General features: G+C 34.9%; 1 protein-coding gene across 1 annotated transcript; it reads left to right on the top strand.

The window, feature by feature from the left end:
• The first annotated feature begins 10067 nt into the window (after positions 1 to 10067).
• On the top strand, positions 10068 to 19634 carry LOC133183399 (HHIP-like protein 1). Its single transcript, XM_061318360.1, has 8 exons — positions 10068 to 11170; positions 11399 to 11472; positions 13018 to 13184; positions 14575 to 14715; positions 15654 to 15786; positions 16718 to 16863; positions 19107 to 19185; positions 19277 to 19634. The coding sequence occupies exons 1-8, from the start codon at positions 10685 to 10687 to the stop codon at positions 19398 to 19400; spliced, it is 1350 nt and encodes a 449-aa protein (XP_061174344.1). The 5' UTR covers positions 10068 to 10684; the 3' UTR covers positions 19401 to 19634.
• The last annotated feature ends 1578 nt before the right edge of the window (positions 19635 to 21212 follow it).

Genomic DNA, 21212 nt, shown 5'->3' with positions numbered 1-21212 from the left:
AACCTCCAGGAAGCAATTACTTTTTTATGCAATTCGGAAAATAGATTTTGAAAATACAGCATTGAATTTGAAATTTTCTTTGAAAAAAAAGAACCTACCTACCTTCTCAATTTTTTTCATCCTGAGTCAGGAGAGGGCAAGCAAACATTATTTTAAAGTTGACCTTGTCATTTTCTCTTGTGTGAATATATATATTGTCTTCTTCTTGAGCCACATAAATTATGCAGGTTGTATATATTTGTGATTTTGTGTTCATCTGATGTATCTGCTGATACAAGGAATAAATGAACATAATTATCTGACAAGTTGACATTAATATTTGACAAATTGGCATAATTATCTCAAAAGTCAACATAACATCTGACAAGTCGACTGAAGATAAATATATTTACTTGTCAGATAATAATGAAGACTTTTCAGAAATTATGAAGAGCGTCTGATAATTATGTTGAGTTGATAGAAAATTATGTTGACTTGTCAGAAACTTATGTTGACTTGTCTAAATAATTATGTCAACTTGTCAGAAGATTATGTCAATTTGTTAGATAATCATGTTTATTGATCGACCTTATGATGACAAGTAATATTATGGTGATCAGTTTGTGGCACTAAAATATATGGCGGCATATTTCTGCCAACATTTGTCAGATAACTATGTCGACTTGTCAGATCATTATGTCGACATGTCAGATCATTATGTCATTATGAAAACGTGTCTATGACCAGATGGTGCCATCCAGTTGACACCATATTTTTCTGGTACGGCGACAATAGGATCTAACAATTCGACATAAATACACGACAAGTAAAGATATTTATCTGACAAGTTGAAAAAAAAACAACCGACAAGTTGACATCATTATCTGAAAAGCCGACTTTAAAACATCTGACAAGTCGAGTTGTCAAAAAATTGTGTCGTACTTGTCAGATATTATGTCGACTTGTCAGATATTATGATGTCAAGCAGATGTCAGTTAGTGACATTTACAAACTTTAATATCAAGACACCGAGTTCCTAGTCATGAGGATTATCTGACAAGTTGACATAAAATCTGACATAAAGATCTGACAAGCTGACACAAAGATCTGACAAGTCGACATAATTATCTGACAAGTGGAGGCAGAAATATGCCACTATAAAAATGAAATACTTTTGTAACAAGATAATGAGTTCCTCATCATACTGATTATTATCTGACAAGTTAACATAAATATTTGACTCGTCGAAATCAACATTTGACAAGTCGACATAAACATCGGACAAGTGGTGGCAGAAATGTGCCCTCATAGAAAAGGGATGAAAAGATAAGGATATTTTTCATGAAGAGTTTCATTCTGAATGTTTTAATTTCAAATCAATACAATTTTTTGTGCAGGTTTGATAATCTGTGTGTTCATCTCTGGCAAAAAAGACCCCCCCCCCCCCAGAAAAGTCTTTTCTAGAAGATGATACATTAAATACGTAAAAAAAATCTTCAAAGAGGATAGTGCAGATTCTAACTGATGTACAAATACTATATTTCCGCTCAGTCAGCAAAAGAAAGAGACAAGAAACTAACGGATTCTGTACTCCATGACAGCATTGATCGCGTATTGACAGAATACAAAGAACGCTTGTTCACTTTAGCAGTAGATGACGGTATGCTTGAAAAAGAGAGAACACAGTCTTTGCGATGTGGGAAAATTGCAAAACCATCCGATCGGACTATCATAAATCAAAATTCAAAACACAGTCTGCACATGAGTCAATACGAGAGCCAGAAAGACAACATTAACAGTCGCCAATCGGAACTGAATACCAAACTGGACATGGAACAAAATTACGAGATGGAAACGAAAGAGAGAGGCAAGATGATCCTCAGAGACCTGAATACAGATAGGGAGAATCCTGGTGATTTATCTACAGACATCAAAACATGGACACAATCTGGATTCGGAAATCCTTTGCTGTTAGATACGACAGACTACAGAATTGATAATGTTTCGTCTATCACAGAAAACGAATTTAATTCTATTCAAGAAAACTCGGCTTCTCTTGAAGATGAACAGTCCTTTACTTTAAATTTCACTGCAAATGAAAAGATGCAGCAAAAGAGATTTAATGCGTTCGAGGACAATGAATCTTCTCCAAGCGGATCGCCTGTGAAATCATTGTCACATCAGAGGAAAACTTTTCAACAAAATAATTTTATATTTGGAGAAAACGACAACTCACATTGGGGTTTCTTAGATGTTAATCAATGCAACAGAAGCAGTACGACGGACAGTTTACCACCGAAAGAAAAAGACAGCATCTTACAAGATGGCAATATTCCCAGTACACCTCATAAAAAAATTAAATCAAAGAAGACAAGCACAAGCCCAATTACAAAGTCAGTTTCCAATCAAAAGTTTCCTCATCTAAATAGAAATACAATCCTCTTTGACAAAAATGGCAAAAGCATTCAAACATTCATTATTCGTTCAGATGGGATCCTTTGTCCAGTAAACCAAGTGAGTGCATTTTCGGTTGACTCCCAACAGAATACTCGTACTGCACAGAAATCTGGCCAAAAGCCTGTAAATGATGAAACATCGACCGATAATGAGCTTCAGGCAACGAAAGATATGATTGAATTGGAATATAACAGTAAAGGACAAAGCAAGATGCAGAGGCGTGCAAAATCAGTACAAATGGATGGTGTAAAGGACAGACATCCTCCATTGCAACCCGGTAAACTGGCACTTCAAGCTCGAGTCTTCAGAAAATTTCAGTATTTGCTAGCATGGAGATTTCGCCAATACTTCTTACGGGAATATACACGCAGTCGTCGTTTTTATAGTACTGAGGATAAAGGATTTTTCAAAAGTCATTTAACGAGAAGAGGAGAACCTTATATAGAACAGAGAGGGACGGTCCCAGTAAAAAGTAAGGACGATATTAATATGAACTTATCCAAATACAAGAGTTTTACGCAAGACCAAATCTCAGACGACAATATTCACAATCACTATGGAAATATTAGCAGTGGAGGTCAGGCCTACTCTTACTTTGAGGCATACAGCAAAGACAAGGGCGATTATGGAAACCAAAATATTTTCAACATGTCTGCCACATCTCGAGATAATTTCGGATATAGTTTTGGATGTGAGAATGATTCATCTTTTGACTCAGGAAATAGTAACTTCTTGCCTAACAGAATGGAAAAGGAAAGCAGCACTAGTACTATAAATATACAAAATATGGAAGAACTTAGTGATAGGCTTTGTGAATCCAATGTTAGTGCCACTATTTTTGACGAGGATGCATCAAACCACCTTAATCCCTTCCACTTTGGATGTCCTTTTGATGTCACTTCTCAACGAACACACACTGAACCATGTCAATCTTCCACTGTTGATGGCTATCACAGACACCCTTATGCTCAATATCCTATTCACAGTCAAAAGTTTTCCGGATTATATGAAATGAATCAAGAGAATAACAGAGAAAGTAACAATACCGGAAATGCAACTACAAATGAGAATCCAAACCATTTTATCAACAAATCCCACCAAAGTCTGTTGTTAGGAGCCTTTCGTCAAGAGCACTCATTTACCGATAGGACGATTTTCCCAAAAGAAAATGAAGACCTTATACCTCGTTATTGGAGTCCAGATACAATTGACCGGGACATAAAACCGGTCATGGGAAATCTCCCCGTTGACCAGAACATAAAACCGGTCATAGGAGATCTTCCCCAATCTGCTCAACACTGGTACCCAGAATCCCTCACATCGGATACACTACGTAATAGGAGTGAAAACATTCCATCACACCTGTTATTCGACATTCAGCGAACAACAGAAAACGTTTTTTCTACCAGAACATCTGTTCATGAAGACAGCGAATCATTTCTTACAGATCTCTCAAAGCGATTTTGAGGAGAAAAAGAAGTTTTCAATCGGCATAGTTCAGGCCTATACTGGAAGCGTCACCTCCGTCAGATGACAGTTTTTAAGCTACCAAAAATTATTCGTCAATTTCGTAGCTTCGCACAGTAACTGAAGAACCGAGTACAGGCATACACTGTAGTTAAACATATCATTATAAGTAGTACATGCCACAGCATTCCTGTCAAAATGTAAGAATTTATATTTTCTTTTTCTTAATTGTACTTATCATAAACAAAATGTTTTTTTTTTAATCTTACATTTAACGTTTGAATGCCGATTTAATTAACTAGCATATCAATTAATCGATTAGTGAATTAAAAAAAATTATTGAAACAAATAGATTTGTATACATGATATTTTAAAGTTTATTTTTTTTCATCTTTAATTGGAAGCTTATGCATGGATAATTTTTTTTCTCAAGAAAAAAATTAGAACACACGTGTTGTTGAACATGAAATATATATGATTGCTCCAAATAATGATTGATGCTGTGTGTGGCATGACTTTCATGATTAGGAAGTAGCGTCCACACTGGAATACCCTTTATGCCAACCAGTGTACTTTTACATTATAAACAGCCAGAGTCCGAGATTGTTTTGCGTAAAATAGACATGACCCATATTGTGTGAAAAGGTCATTTATTCAAGAAGCACTCTTTCCCATCCGGTTAACCTTAGTTAAGGTTAATGATTAACGTGAAAACTTTACTTTCTGTCTAGCTTCAGAACTGTAGCTGTTTAAGAAAATTCGGAAAGAAAAATCAGAAACTCTGGTTTGTTTGTTCGAATTTTCTCAGCCTGAGAGCTACAGTTCTGTAGGTAAATGTTAATTTGCCATTTTTAAAGGCAAACTTTTACGATTCTTTAGATTGTACGCATAAATTGAGCAAGTTAGAACTTGCAAAGTGTTGAAGAGGATATAGTGGATATATTCCTATAGAATTTTATTTGCGCAAATAAAACCCCCTCAACACTTTTTCTGCATTAATTTGCGGCCGATTCATTTTTGAACACGCATCAATTCAAATTTATAAAGAAGTATTGACCTTCTCTTGGATGTCTGTTCATGCATAAATGACATACTGTACTATGAAATCACAAATTTTAATGGGGGATTATTTCCGTAAGTTTCGTAGTACTGAAAGACAAACGAATTCACGTCCCCCACAAAACGTAAAATTTCACCCCCCATATATATATATATATATATATATATATATATATATATATATATATATATATATATATATATATATATATATATATATATACACCAGTGTACGTACATGTATTGCACTCTGCGATGTTACGAGCTTTAACATCTAAAAATTGTTATAAAACTAGTCATATGGATTTTCACTTGATTATTATGATTTCTTTCATTATTAATACGATTAATTGATATTTGTTGAATTATTGAAAATAATAAAATGAAACAGCCTTATTCTGCATACGACCACAAATAAAGTGTTAAACACCTGTAAATCCAGATTTCTTTAGTGCGACATTAATCATCATCATGTAACGACTTTGACGAGCAATCATGACAATTGACGATTCAAGTCGGCATCGCCTCTGGTCACTCGAAACTTCCGGTACAACAAAGGATCCCTTTATGGCGAAGATGCAAGTGTACCAACCAAAGATTTTTTTTTACGTGTGTGTGAATGCAAAAACTACTTGGAATCAAAAACTAAACTTCCCATAGTAAAAAATATATCGATAAAAACAGATGTAACGGGAGAGGAGAGCCCCCTGAATCTCCACGGATCCAGTCAGGTGCTCTACCAACTGAGCTATCTGGCCACCGGCAATCGAACCCGTCTGATCGCCACACAGATAATATTGCATGCAGAAACTGACCCCTTTTATGCTGCAACCACTTTGTATCATACCAATGGCTCTTCTGCGCTCCTCTGTAAGCATGAGCTACATTTTATTCGCAATGTTTAATGTTCGCAGCCTTAATGTCTTTCGGTGAAAGAATTATTCAAAGAAACGAAAACAAGAATCAAAGAAACAGAATTTTCTTTCTACAATACACAAACACGATTTTTCCTTTCACGATAAAATCGCTACAGTTTAATGTGTTTTTCAGCGATTTCAATATTCTTGTTGTTAAATAATTAAGTATTGCCGATAGAAATCTTGTGTAAATTTTGGTATCATGCTGCCTCATATGACATGCACAGAAACTATTTAAACAAGATGTGTTTGTGAAACACTGATGCCCCCGTATGGCAGCTTATGGCGAAGGTTAAAGTTTCTCAAATGCAAGTCAAAATCCAGGCCAAAAGATAAAAAAGTGTTAAATTTGAAAGCCCTAGCTGCAACTGTTCAAAAGTTATGGCGAAGGTTAAAGTTTTTTTTAAAAAGTAAGTAAAACATCAAGGTGAAGGTCAAAGTTGTTGGTCTTGTCACAAGGATTATATATGTAAAGTATGAAAGCCCTAGCACCAACCATTCAAAAGTTATTGGCCAAGATTAAAGTTTTTCGGAAGTAGGTCAAACTCCTATGTCGAGGTCAAAGGGTCAAAGTTGGTATCCAAAGGAAGGTCTTGTCACAAGGATTACATATGTGAAGTATGAAAGCCCTAGCACTAACCATTCAAAAATTATAGCCAAGGTTAAAGTTTTTCAAAAGTAGGTCAAACTCCTAGGTCAAGGTCAAGGGGTCAAAGAGGTTGATATCCAGAGGAAGGCCTTGTCACAAGGAATACACATGTGAAGTTTGAAATCCCAAGCACCAACTGTTCCATAGTTATGGCCAAGGTTAAAGTTTTTCAAAAGTAGGTCAAACTCCAAGGTCAAAAGGTCAAAGTTGTTGCTACCCAAACAAAGGCCTTGTCACAAAGAATACATATGTGAAGTTTGAAACCCCAAGCCCCAACTGTTCAGAAGTTATGGCCAAGGTTAAAGTCTCATAAAATTTTGCAAAAGTGGGTCAAATTCCAAGGTCAAGGTCAAAAGGTCAAATATGATGGTACCCAAAGAAAGTTCTTGTCACAAGGAGTACACATGTGAAATATAAAAGTCATAGCTCCAACCAATCAAAAGTTATGGGCAAGGTTAAAGTTGACAACAGACAGACAGACAAACAGACAGACAGGACAAAAACAATATACCCCCGGGATCTTTCGATCCGGGGGCATAAAAATAGAGTGGCGGGTTAGGAGTTATGATTAGCATACACTATACAACAACTTAACACTCCTTCATCCATTACATTGAATTCCCACCAAACAATATTTTTTTCCTCGAAGAACGAAAATTTGACACCACTAAAGTAAGTGATTTTACCGTAAATAACTATTATAACTAATATTTCTGTACTATCTCTGTATAATCATTGTGTTTCAAATGGTGGGAATCGACATTTGTACCATTAGTTCGTGAGCTTTCCAGAGATAAGAACTAAAGGATTTGCAATGATAATTCAACTGATTTTGAATCTGGCAATACTGTCAACATTATCAACAGGCATTTTGCTACAAAACGAAAATTGTGCAGAATGCATAGCCTCGCTCCAGGAACAAGTAAGCCTTTTACAACAACGCTTGGAAACGCTGGAGCTGGGTAAGATTCTATCGTATATGAACCAATGATATTATAAACTGATATGTGAAAACTGGTGATGATTAAACCGCTTATGTATATATTTATCTCGTAGATGCCAACCAACAACCAATAGCCTTTAACGCAGAATTATCATCGGATCTCGTTAACCCGATCCAAGGATCAAACATCTTATTTGACAACGTGCGATTTAATTCTGGTAACGCCTATACTAACAAAACGGGCATATTTTTTTGTCCGGTTCCCGGAGTTTACTATTTTTCTTTGGAACTTTCCTCGAATGGTCATCCCCACAGCAGTCACTCCCTGCATGCAAAAATTTTAAAAAATGGATCCCCGATTTCCATAACGGTTCTTGATAGCAACAGTCATCCCTCCTGGTTAAGAAGAACGTCTTCGGTTACGACGGAATTAACACAAGGTGACGTCATTTCCGTTTTGATTAACTACGTCGTTGGAAACATTACAATCAGCGGTGGTTCTGCTCTCTCCACTTTTTCTGGTTTTCTTGTGCAGAGAATGAAATAAATATTTACATATCATTATGATATTAATTACATTGTTATACTTATACCCATAGCTCCCTTTCTAAGGAGGAAATTCTTCAAAATCATATGTCAGTTTTGAATATTTTTAATATTCCCAACAACCAAATTGAATTTGAATTACCATATCTATACATGTATTGGATTCCGAAACTTCATAAAAATCCTTATAAACAAAGATACATAGCGGGTTCCAGTAAATATTTTACCAAGCATCTTTCTTTACTCCCCACTAAAATATTAACAGTAGTGAAGGAAAAACTTCAGGAGTACTGTGCAACAATATATTCGAGGAGTGGTGTAAATCAGATGTGGATATTTAAAAATTCCAAGGAACTTTTGGAAAATTTGAAATCACAAAATTCTACCAAAATCAACAACATAAAAACTTACGACTTTTCAACTTTATATACAACCATTCCTTACGATAAATTAAAATCCAGGATTTTTGACATCGTTGACAGCTGCTTTTTCAATAAAAATGGAACACGCAAATTTACTTACCTTGTCAGTGGTCATTTGCAAAATTATTTTGTTAAAAAAAATCTGATTGTACACACAAGTACTCTGAAGTTGATATTTCCCATGGGTACCAATTGTGCCCCGTTATTAGCAGACCTATTTTTGTATTCATACGAAGCAGAATTTGTTCAAAATCTTATACGTGAAAAGAAGAAAACACTTGCTGTGGCCTTCAATTCAACATTTAGATATATCAACGACGTATTGTCAATTAACAATGGTTATTTCCATTCTTATGTCGATACGATATATCCCGGTGAGCTTGAAATAAAAAATACCACAGAGTCTGACACATCTGTTTCATATTTGGATATTTCACTAGAAAAAGACGTTAAAGGTAATCTAACAACAAAGCTTTATAATAAACGAGATGACTTTAACTTTTCAATCGTCAACTTCCCTTACTTATGCAGCAATATATCTTTATCACCTGCATACGGGGTTTATATCTCACAGTTGATGCGATACGCAAGAACACGCTCTACGTATGACCAATTTCTAAAACGAGGTAGGTTACTGACAAACAAGTTGATGAAACAAGAATATCACCAGTCTCGTTTAAAGTCATCATTTCGTAAGTTCTATGGTCGATACAATGACCTTGTCAGCAAATACAATCTATCATTCAGTCAAATGCTGACTGACGTTTATCATACCAATTGTTAGGCCATTATTTACACACTGGATATTGTAGACGGATTTTTCCGTTATTTCCCGATCATGACAAGAAGCACACGGCGGGTGTGACCGGTCGGCAGGGGATGTTCACTCCTTCATGGCACCTGATCCCACCTGTGATGTTTTAGAGGTCCGTGTTTGCTCTGCTCCAAAATTTGTATTGTTTAATGGACTTTTGAGCTTGAATACTGTTCGATATCTCCATATATTTCATTGTTCAATATCAAATGAAGAATAAAGAAAAAAGAAACTCAACAGGTTTCAGCTGATATTTATATACCGGGACTTTTTATTTAAGTGGATTTTTCTTCTTTTTAGCAAAAAAAAAATTCGTTTTGGCGGAATACTCTTTTATCAAAAGGGCAAAAAATAGATTAATATACATGTGTAGTAAAGATACATTAGTAAATTTACAAATTACTATTTTGTTATCAATCCTGTACATGCATCATGATATGTGATAAAGGCTAAAAGAACACATTAATGATCGACATTAAACACATATTCATATATCGGTATTGACTTGACATTATGTAGACCACATGATGCACGAATTCCTTCTGTCCTTCCTGATATACATTTTATGAAATAAGATATACAGCATGACTATCTTAAATTGAGAAAATTCCGCCAAATGAAAAGAAATACAGTGTCTTTTTAGTTCCCTATTGGTGAAACCGGAGGAGACTACATATATTTCTTCCTCCTCTGTCCGTCCGTCTGCCAGTCTGTCCGACTTGGTTTTCCGCACATTTTTCTAAACGCTTGCAGATATTGAACTTATTTGGCATACTCTCAGAAATGCTTTAAAATATCAATATGAAGCGAAAGCTTCCGCAGAGAGATATCAGAATATTTTAATACATTCCAAAAGCTTCACTCAACAACTGAGACAAGGTACTATAAAATTCTCTTTATTATCGATATGCTTTACTAATCAAACGTATTACTTCTTAATGAACCTCTGAAATCTTTATGTATTCCCTAAATCACCATATATACACATAAACATTACCTGTGCGTCAGTCGTGTGTTTTCTCATGACCGTCACACCTGTGTCGTTATACGTACTTCTAGTTTGAAGTAGAGTGCTTATGAACACGTGCTTCCGGCTAAATGATTCTTGTGCAATATGTGAATAATATTCATTACCTTTATAAATCTGTTTTATCACAGATCAATAACAGAAAAACGACAATATTCACTGATACTATTTTGGTGACAGATGGAATTATTCTGGTTAAGCGGTATCCTCGTGCCGTCTGATAGGGTAGGTACCCGGCTCAGATTAATCAGATAATACCCCTGGGAATAAACAATCTGTTTTAATATAAACTTATTATCCCCGAGATAAGGATTATCGTTATTCAATTAATATCTTAATTTCTGACTCTTTACGGCACTTTGACGCCGCTGAAGCAGTTTATTGATCGCTGTCTTTAAACCACGATGTTTTCCTGGAACCTATTTCCTACTTTGCTATATACTTCTACCATTAGTATTGTCACAAGTTCATTAGTATTGGGGCCTAATGCTACACGACCCTGTGTGTGCTTGCAACATTATTTGACAACAAAGAAAGCACTCTTGGTGCTAGAAGAGAAGGAAGGTGCAGGCAGATTTTTTGTGATGGAACAACAAGGACTGGTTTATTCTTTTTCGTCAAATTTTGGGAACAAGAAACTGTTTCTTAATTTGACGTCTTTTGTGGAATATGACGAAAATATCGTCGACGAACGTGGACTCTTAAGTATGGCTCTGCATCCTAGGTTTTCAACAAATGGTAAATTATACACATACTCAATACGTAAACTTAAAGGAGAACATTTTGCATTTGTTACGGAACTTCAAGAAGTTTCAGGGAGGGTTGACGTTTCGAAGGAAAAATTATTAATGGTTATACACCAGCATAACGCAAAAAGAAATGGTGGTCAGGTATGAATGTTGCTTAAATACATACACAATATAAATATAAATTTAAAACAATTTAATTGCCTTTTGTCGTATCGGGTTGCATGTTAAATGTTTAACGCGTGTCAACATAGCAGATACATGTACAGGTTTTAACTTACTGATAAATGTTTAAAACAAGTAGCATATGTTCAATTTTTAAACTGTTTCAGTGGTCATATGACACCAAATGTAAGTTGTTTTTCATCGTAGCTATTATTTGGCAAGGATGGATATCTGTACATTTCCGTTGGAGATGGAGGTCTTTCTTCAAGTGCGCAGAATATGTAAGTTCACATATCCTGTATTCTGTTTTCCTTTTTTAAAAAAGGCCATTTTTGATTAACACATACTATTTTCAGTTTTGATTGTTTTGCACTTGCTGTGATCCCCAACTCGACATTCAGATATCGACGACGTTTTATCAATTGACAATAGTCACTTCCATTAATATGTCGATTCGGGTGCATATCATTACCGCTACATTTTCAAAATAGTCATTCCGCTACGTATTCAATAAATTTATTCTAATTTATTCAATAAAAAACATTTTTTGAAAGTTTAAAGCCGAGAATTGTTCATGGATAAAACACACAGTCAACTGATGCTAAATAATTGTATTTTGACTATAGACTGAATGAATTATATTGATTAGAATTCGGATCCAAATTGTACTTCACTACATTGTGAGTGAATTATATTGAATAGAAATCATATTCCGTGCCATTGCTGATAGTAATCGATTATGTAGCGGTAATGAGTTGTAATCGCCAATTGTCTTATTGATACTGATCATCTGAAATGCGTCGAAAAAGTACAGTGTAGCAGTAATGGGTTGAAGTTTTTGGCAATGTATCGGTAATGTTGAATTCCCGTCGACTCGATATATCCCAGTAAACTCGAAGTAAAAAAAATACCACAGAGTCTGCCACATCTGTTTCATTTTATGTTTTATTGACTATAGACGATAAGGGTCAACTTACAACAAACTGTATGACAAACGAGATGACAAGCTTTTCCATCGTCAACTTTCCTTATTTGTGTAATAATATATCCGCTATCACTTGCATTTGGGGTTTATGTCTCCCAACTTATTCGATATTATAAGAGCATGATCAGAGTACGATCAAATTTTTAAACTGAGACAGACTACTGACAAATAAGTTGATGTTACAGGGATTTTAACAACTTCGTTTAAAGGAAGCATTTTGTATATTCTATGGTCGTTGTAATTACCTTGTTAGCAAATTGCATTGGGCCGTAATTTCGCGGACATATTTCATACCAGTTGTTAAGCCTTTGTTTTTATACTAAATTTCACTACGAATTACTCCGTGTATCTGATCCCACTTCTATAATTTTCGGAGGTTTGTGTTTTATGCCCAGTTCACAGATTTATATTGTTTGTAGCTTTTTTCTTAATCGATCACTTTTCGTTATCTTTACCTTTTTCATTTTTGTTGTTGTTGTTGTTATTTGTCTGTTTCTTTGTTTTTTCCTTGCTTTTTTAATTTTATAAAATGGTTTTATCACGTCGGATCTACAACTTTTGAATATATAGAAGATATGTATTTTGTGAATGCATAAAATTTGTTAATGTAACTTTCTGTGTAATTATAGACGTAATCTGCACAATAACATGACAAGTAGTGCAAAAGGAACAACGAAATAAAAGTTATAGCAAATGAATAAATAAAAATTTTAAAAAATCCTGATTTATCAAGATCATATCTTTGTTTGACAAACTACAAGGTTGTTTGAATTTCAATTTTTATCATCACTCAAACACTTGGCGCATTAAAAGATTATGTAGTACAGTATTTCAATTTCAGGACCTCTCTGCTGGGAAAGATTTTGCGTATAGATATCGGAAACATTGAGATAGTGAACAATCAGATCCGGTACTACGTCATACCACCCGATAACCCGGGTGTGAATGGTCTTCCGGAGATATATGCCTGGGGTTTTCGAAATCCATGGAGATGTAGTCTTGATACTGGTACGTATATATGTAAATTATGATTTGCAGCATTTCAAAGAGTTGAAGGGAATGGATTTGAATACAGTTCCATTGAACTGTTTGAATTGCAATGAGTTTAGTTTGTAAGTTTTTAATTTTTTAATCAGTTAATTTATGTATTTATTTTTTATTTTTTTTTTTTTTGATTTGATAAGCCTTCGCAAAAGGTCACGTACTAGCCCGTATGTGTGTCTCTAATACAGTATACTGTGAACGCGAAATACATGTGCAAGCTATTTATTTGAGGTTCATAAGTCAAATTCAACGTTTGGGGTTCTTCTTCCGAAAGTGATTGACACTATATATAAGAATGCTATTACACAATTTAATGAAAATTGGTAAGAGGTGGTAGAGTTCCAAAAGAATATGCTTCTTTACTTGAGGATCTAAAAGACTATGGTCAAGCAAGCTATCATAATTTTGTAACAGTAATGGTTAAAATGTTAATAAAGTCAAAGTCCACTTTTGTGTTACGTCCCAGTAAAAAAATAAACAAAAATAGAATAATTGTATATTGTTGGCTAAATTGTGGAGAAAATCTGAGGATCATCACCTGAAAACGTTTTTTCCTAGTAAAATATGTCCATCTTGGGGAGGGATTATCGTGCGACATCGTAGTATTCAAGGCATCACAACTGAAATAAGAAATGTTGCAGACATTGCAAGACTGAGGATTGAAATTCACATGAAAAAAAAAAACATTGAAATAATCATGTACATTATTCACTGTATCTTGAATTTATATCATAATTAAAAAAAACCGCAAATATTGACATCATGAAATATTCCCCTACATGTATTTATAGCTAGTGCATTGCACAAAAAGCTTGTGGACAGCCCCCCCCCCCCCCACCCGAATATATACCCAAGGTCCAAGGATATTTTTATCCTTTTCATTATTTATTTTAAATCATATATATATATATATATATATATATATATATATATATATATATATATATATATATATATATATATATATATATATATATATATATTTAAAAATCATACCCGCGGTTTTATAAAAATACCGTGGGTATAATAAAACGTTTATTCTACGTTAGTTTTTGGAATTTTCATATGGAATACATTATTAAATGTGTGCTAGTAGAATAATTTATGAAAGAAGACAAAAATATCCTTGGACCCGGGGTGTATATTCGGGGAGATGGGGGGGTTCTGTCCACAAGCACCTGTGGTATATTGTAGTTCATTTAATTGTTTTTAAAGCTTTTAGATTGTTTATTAATTGAGTTATTATCAGAGCCAATACAAGACATATAAGAAAATAAAATATGTCCTGATAATCAAATAATTGTCAATGAGACCGACTAACTGTTCTATTAATCTGATGTTTTATTTCTTGTAGGAAGTTCTGAAGGTGATATTTATTGTGGTGACCCAGGAGAAGGCGACCAGGAGGAAATTGATTTCATCCAAAAGGGTCGTAACTATGGATGGGATATCAAGGAAGGAGATAAATGTGTTTCAAATTCCTGTAATATAACAGGTCATTTTAATTTCATGTCAGCTAAATCACATGTATATGGTGCTTACATCACTGAACTTATTCGATACTCAAAAGCTTGCTCCGAGTACAATCAATTTTTAAACCGACGCAGGCTGCTGACAGATAAGTTGATGTTTCAGAGATTTCAACAACCTCGTTTAAAGTCAGCATTTCGAGTTGGTAGTTATAATGGCCTTGTTAGTAAATATAACCTATCACTGGGTACTTTCGCTGACGTGTTTCATTCCAATTATTAGGCCTTTGTTTTTATACTAAATTTGACTACGGAATGTTCCGTCTACCTGGTTAATACATAGGGCTCACGGCGGGTGTGTCCAGTCAACAGGGGACGCTTCTTTTAGGCACCTGATCCCATCTCTGGAATTTCGGGTCCGTCTGTTATGCCCTCTTCATAGATTTGTATTGTTTATAAATATTTTGAGATCAACCACTGTTCGTTATCTTCACCCTATTCACATATAAAACATTGCCGTGAAAATATAAGTATAAAGTACATCTCGTTACTGTAATCAAGCAGATAAATGAATTTGTTAATTGAATCGCATTAAACATTGCCTTTAAAAAGAACAATTTTTCAGCATCTAAAGGCAGCAACAGTCACACAAACAGACATTACTTTCACCATTTATTGTTTCATTTTTTTTAGGCATGTAGGAGGGGGGATATAGTTTTGCCAGTATATACCGGTACTTTATTATGTAAAACTAAGGCCAGTTAACAACTTTTTCCCGCTTGTCAAGGATTTTTTCTTTATTGTGGCCCATGAGATGAGAGTGCTACGTGTGTTGTCAGTAATCTATCTGCTGATCTGTAGCTCGCTAGTCTGGGAAAGTTGAGATGGACGCCAATCCCAATTTTTCCCAGACTAGCGAGCTACAGATCTGCAGCTGTCTGTAATCTACCTCGTATTAAAACAGGCCTTGAAGGTCGACCAGTCTACGTGTATAATCACTCCCAAGGACCCGCTGCTGTGATCGGAGGATACGTCTACAGAGGAAATTCCATTAAGAACCTCACTGGGAGATACATTTTCGCTGATATTTTTGCAAAGTAAGAATTAATAAAATACATTTTTTCTTAAATTACTAGTTTTAAGTCAAAAGGCTTTGATTTTTTCATAAAAACATCATATAAAATGAACTTTGTGGTACCCTTTGCTATAAGGTTTTTGCACACATTTTTAGCCATCCACTCAAATTTCATACCTTTGTCCAACAAAAATTTCAAGAAGTTAACGAAATATGAACACACTCTATCACTACCGGTATACTACACATTTATTTATGGTCTGATTAAAAAAAATCTTTAATGTATCTTCATCTAACAAAAATAGCTAGGTCACTTCAAACATAAAATGGCCCCGTCAAAATAGTCATATAAATTAAATGACTTACACCCTTTGTCCCATTTCATACATCAATATAAAGTAGAGACTTGGTACTTTCATTTCCTACAATAAAGTCCAGGTATTCGAAAACAGACTTTGTGAAATTTCAATTAGCTAGAATTTTGTAGGTGTATTTGAGTTCCTTCAGGCAAAGAATTTTAAAATTATGAATACACCACTGGATCCAAAAAATAAAGCATGTTTATAATCTTACGAGACAGTTATTGTACACTTTGGATTAGAGGTTGTGTTCTTTACAAAATACTGAAAAACAGCTTGAATTTTGTCCATTTATGAAGAATTTTTTTACGAAAAGGGCATAATGACACAGTTTACGAAGATAAAATACTATGAATGGCGAGAAAATTCATTTTCAATAAATGTACCAAAGTTCCTATTGAGATTTAATGCATTGTCAACTAAAATGAACAATTTTGATTTTTCAGAAATTCACAGGATCAAAAAAGGTTCAAAGTGAACATTGCATTTTCAGAATGTTTTCGATATGGGATGCAATTCTCTATCGCTTTACTATATTTATATTTATTTATTGCCTAATTTAAAAAAAACAACTTTTGTTTATATGTTTATCAGAACATTCCTGTATACATTAGAAAAAACGGGTGGTGTTGACTGGAAGGAGACACACCTTTATTACTGTGACCTGTCCTTGTGCCCCTGTCACGCCAAGGAAACCCTGGGCCAGGATTACCTGGTCTCGTTTTCTCAAGATAATAAAGGTTTGTTGACAAGAAATTCTTTTATCTATGTAATCAGCTATTTAAAAAAAAAGAAATATTTTTTGTTATAGTCATGATTTACCATGTACAGAGATTGAAATATCCGTAAATGAACAAAACTGGTCTCAAATACTGTTTTTAGAGTCCGCACTTTTTGTTAATTTCATAAAGGATGTACCCAGAATTTCAAAAGAATTGACCTATAGGAGAGAACAATTTCTCGGAAAAAGTCACTTGTAAAATGATCTAACTATATGAGAAGCGATTTTCTACATGTGTTTAGCTTAAAGTCATTTACTGGAATTAAATTCGATAAGATTTTTGTAAAGATTAAAACCAATCTGGGCCAAATAGGTCTATGATTCATTTAAAATGAGGCGATCCTTTAACTGGGAATAAAATTACCATTCACAAAGCATACCTAGTACTAAACAATTATAGCCCTTTTATGAGGTCTATCCATAAATATTTCAACTTCAGAGAAGAGCTTATCGACCGAGCACGAATTGTTTTCTGTGAAATCGATTTATCTATAGATTGACTGTATAAAAGTGCATTATTTTTCATTTTGTAGAGATTGACAAAACAAAATGTAAAAATTATGGGAACATTTTTTTAACACAGAAGAACTAGTCTAGACATTTGTCAACATAAAGTAAGATGTTTTAATGCCATTATGTTTCCTTTATACTGAAAGAGTACTTTATGGAATGTATCAAATCAAAAAAGGCTAAATAGCTATTTTTTATATTGTAATTAAGATGATTATTTTCGTAATTTTCATTGGCTGAGAGGACATTACGTGATATTTTTCCACATTTGATACATTTTGACGCGAAAGCGCGTCCACGGAATTTGATATCGCACGACTCACCGTTCGGCTCCACCAAAGTACGTGTCGTCATAATATAAGAAGCGTGTCTTTACCATTGTGAGGTAATTACAAACAAGTCTGTTCAGTTAGGACTGAGTCAGTCAGACTGAAGCGGCTTATAAAAAGCGTAAACTGTTCCAACCCCGGTTATACAAACTTGTATAACTTAAGTAGCTTCTAAATACATTCTTATAATTTAATTTTCCATCATTAAGTGCAGAAAATAAGACAATTTTTCCTTCAAAAGTGCCTTCAAATTGTACATATTTTAAATGTAACGTCAAGCAGATTGATACGTTTTTGGCGAAAGTCATTGTGACGTAAGCCACGCAGGTTATAAGATATAAACTATGTTTTTTTATCCAATCAAATGACGCGTTACAAGCAAAATTAAATTATCTATATATAAAATAACTATTATGGACTTCAAAGAACGGTCAATATGTGGTGATAAGGACCCATGTCAAGTGATATTGACCTCAGACACAGAAAATGATAACGATCAGCGAGATCGTTATCATTTTCTGTGTCTGAGGTCAATATCACTTGACATGGGTCCTTAAAACCACATATCGGCCTACATTGAAGTCCATAATTGTATAATATTACCAATAGAAATAGTTCAAATAAGGGGAAAAGATATAAAATGTAACCTTAAGGCAAACATACTCTATGATACGTCTATCCATAATCAATCCCCCATCTACTCTGGGGGATATCATAGTCGACTTTAAGGTTAACCAATGAAATCGTAGTATACCTTTGTCTATACAGTGTGTTTTATGCAATTAGTCTTTGTCATCATTTCAATTTGTAGCGGAAGGTCATGGGTTCAAACCCCGCCGAGATAGACTGACCTAAGTCGATAAAAATAAGTAGCAATTGTTCCTTCGCCAAGTTGCTGGGCACTCTGAAGTGAAAGTAGCGGGTCTCTCGGATGAGATCTTAAAAACCGAGGCCCCTTTATCACGGCAAGCGTTGGCACGGTATAAAGATCCCTTACTGCTCAATGGTCCTGAGTGCCAAGAAAAAGTGTAAATTTGAAGTCCTTCACCAGTTCATATGAGTGAAAAATTCTCGAACGGGAGATAAAACAACCAAAAAAAAATCGAACTGTAGGAATATAAGTGTATAATATATTAAGGCATTAATGACAAAGATTTCATGAGAAACAAACATTAAAAAAATGTGTTTTGATGAGACCCCTCCCCCCCCCCCCCCCCCCTCAGTAAAATATACACTGAAGTTTACACAAGACCTCCTTATTTTCTTTTTATCTCTGTTACTTTGCAGGCTGATTTTTAACATTATAATTGTATTATCAAACGATACGGAATTTAAAGACTACATGACAATCGTACAATTACAGGAGAAGTGTACTTACTGTCCACAAAATCGTTCACAGGAAAATCAACTGACGACAGACTTCTGAAACTTGTACCTCCCAAGTAAGTTAGAGAAGTTTGATGACAAAATCACAGTTCTCACGACCGTACATGTATCTTGATTATCTGAATAAAAGTTGTCTTTCTTTTGCAGCTATTTCGCCACCACATGCAGTGCTCCAGCTTTAACCAGTCACTTGAAAACAATCTACATTTTCGTGTCCTTTGCATTTTATTTAATGATCAAAAAGTATTTTAATTTAACCTTCTTTACGTAGTCCAACAAGTTTAAAAGACTGGTTGCTTGTGATAAAACCTGAGCGATTAGTAGTAATTTGTTAAATGACAGATGTCACTTCGAAAGTTTGGTTTTCTTTATTCCATATTTGGACATACTTCAGTGCTGTAGTAAAATTATTTGTTGTGAATTAAACATTATGGGCGTCTTGTTTGATATATAACCCAGGATTTAACAAATTAATCCGATAAATATATACATTTGCTGATGTTTTGCAGCTGTTTTTCAGTGATAACCATAAAGGTTTTTGTTGTTTTGTTTTCTTTGTTGTTTAACGTCCCTCTCGAGAATTTTTCACTCATGGAGACGCTACCACTTGCCGGTGGAGGGCTACAAATTCTAACCTATTCTCGGCACTTACGGCCATTGAGCAGTGAGGGATCTTTTTCGTGCCATCACCTACTGCGGCACGGGACCTCGGTTTATACGGTCTCGATCGTCCGAAGGACCGACCTCCACGTCCCGCAGTGGATTCGAACCCGCGACGTAAGGATCAACTCCTTACATCGCGACTCTAGAGCAAACGCTCTAACAACTGCGCCACGCGGGCGACTAACAATATAGGTAAAATCGAAACTAATATTTGAATAAGTTCATGAATTGGATTTGATATTCTTCTTCAATATATTAGATCGGAAATGTGAACATTTTTGCTGTTTCTATGCCTATTTTACTCGCCTTAAAAACAAGAAGCCGATAGTCTTCTCAGGCTATGACCACCCCACTCCCACTTCCGGGAACTGAAACTCTGGTTTCATGTGACGAATAAATGATCTTAGCTGTTGTGGATTCTATAGTCATCACAATACTGGTCAACGCGTAATCCGCTATTCGATTGTTATCGGGTATTCTTTTGATAGGTGTGTAAATTGTTGCAAGTGATCACCGTTAGAATAGAAATAGAAATCGTTGAAAATGTTTTCTATCTATATTCTATAAGATTGAATACAGATCTGAAATAAAGCGCCAATATGTATCTAATTAAAGTATGTGTATGTCTTGTTAAGACTTTCAGGGTCAAATGTGTTAAATCTTACAAGGTTTTGTCCAGTAGGTATTGCTGTATATAGCTCCTTTCATCAAAATCCTTATACACTGTACATACCATTAATTATTGTCAACATTTTGACACCCTAAGAATTATATAAAGAACTATTTTGGGGGTAAAAATTACACTGTTAACTTTCAAGATGTTATCGATAATACGGTTGAATGTTTCAACCTATTGTCGGTCATTATCATAGCTTGTCACCTAGAAGTTCAGGGCCCAAGACCATAAACTGGGCATTAGCTCACCTAAACGAAGTTGGGGGAGCTTATGTAATACCCTCGACGTCGGCGTCCCAGGTTAAAGGTTTTGATGCAGATTCCTTTTCAAGTACTTCTATGCCCTATGTTAATCAGAAATGCATGGAGGATGCTTCTTGTGTGTTCCATGTACCAGTCAAAGTTTCTGATGCAGAAATTTCAGCTAAAGAATGACCAGGTTAAAGTTTCTGGAGCAGGTCTCATTTCAAAGTAACTATAAGCCCTATGTTAACCAAACATGCATGGATGATAATCTAAGAATATACACTACCAGACTTGCTTCGGACGTGGATCTGACCTACATTTTCCGGATAAGTGACCAAGCTTAAGTTTTTGGAGCAGGTCCATTACCAAAAACTATAAGGCCTATCTGAGGCAAACTATTTCCAAGTAACTAAAAGACCTACATTGACCAAACTTGCATGGATGATACGTCCAATGATGCACACTACTGGACTTGCTGCGGATGCTGGATCTGACCTAC

The sequence above is a fragment of the Saccostrea echinata genome, unplaced genomic scaffold, assembly GCF_033153115.1.
Source record: "Saccostrea echinata isolate AGI-Se365-2 ecotype Australia unplaced genomic scaffold, CSIRO_AGI_Sech_v1 ptg000009l, whole genome shotgun sequence".
NCBI classification, from domain to species: Eukaryota; Metazoa; Mollusca; class Bivalvia; order Ostreida; family Ostreidae; genus Saccostrea; species Saccostrea echinata.
The sequence above is the reverse complement of the archived record's forward strand: the minus strand, read 5'-3'. Positions and strand labels throughout refer to the sequence as shown.

Excerpts from the sequence above, each read along its gene's own strand:
- LOC133183399 (XM_061318360.1), top strand. The coding sequence starts at position 10,685 with ATGTTTTCCTGGAACCTATTTCCTACTTTGCTATATACTTCTACCATT. Across the intron at positions 11,171-11,398 it reads CAAAAAGAAATGGTGGTCAG|CTATTATTTGGCAAGGATGG; the intron begins GTATGAATGTTG and ends TTTTCATCGTAG. Across the intron at positions 13,185-14,574 it reads GAGATGTAGTCTTGATACTG|GAAGTTCTGAAGGTGATATT; the intron begins GTACGTATATAT and ends TATTTCTTGTAG.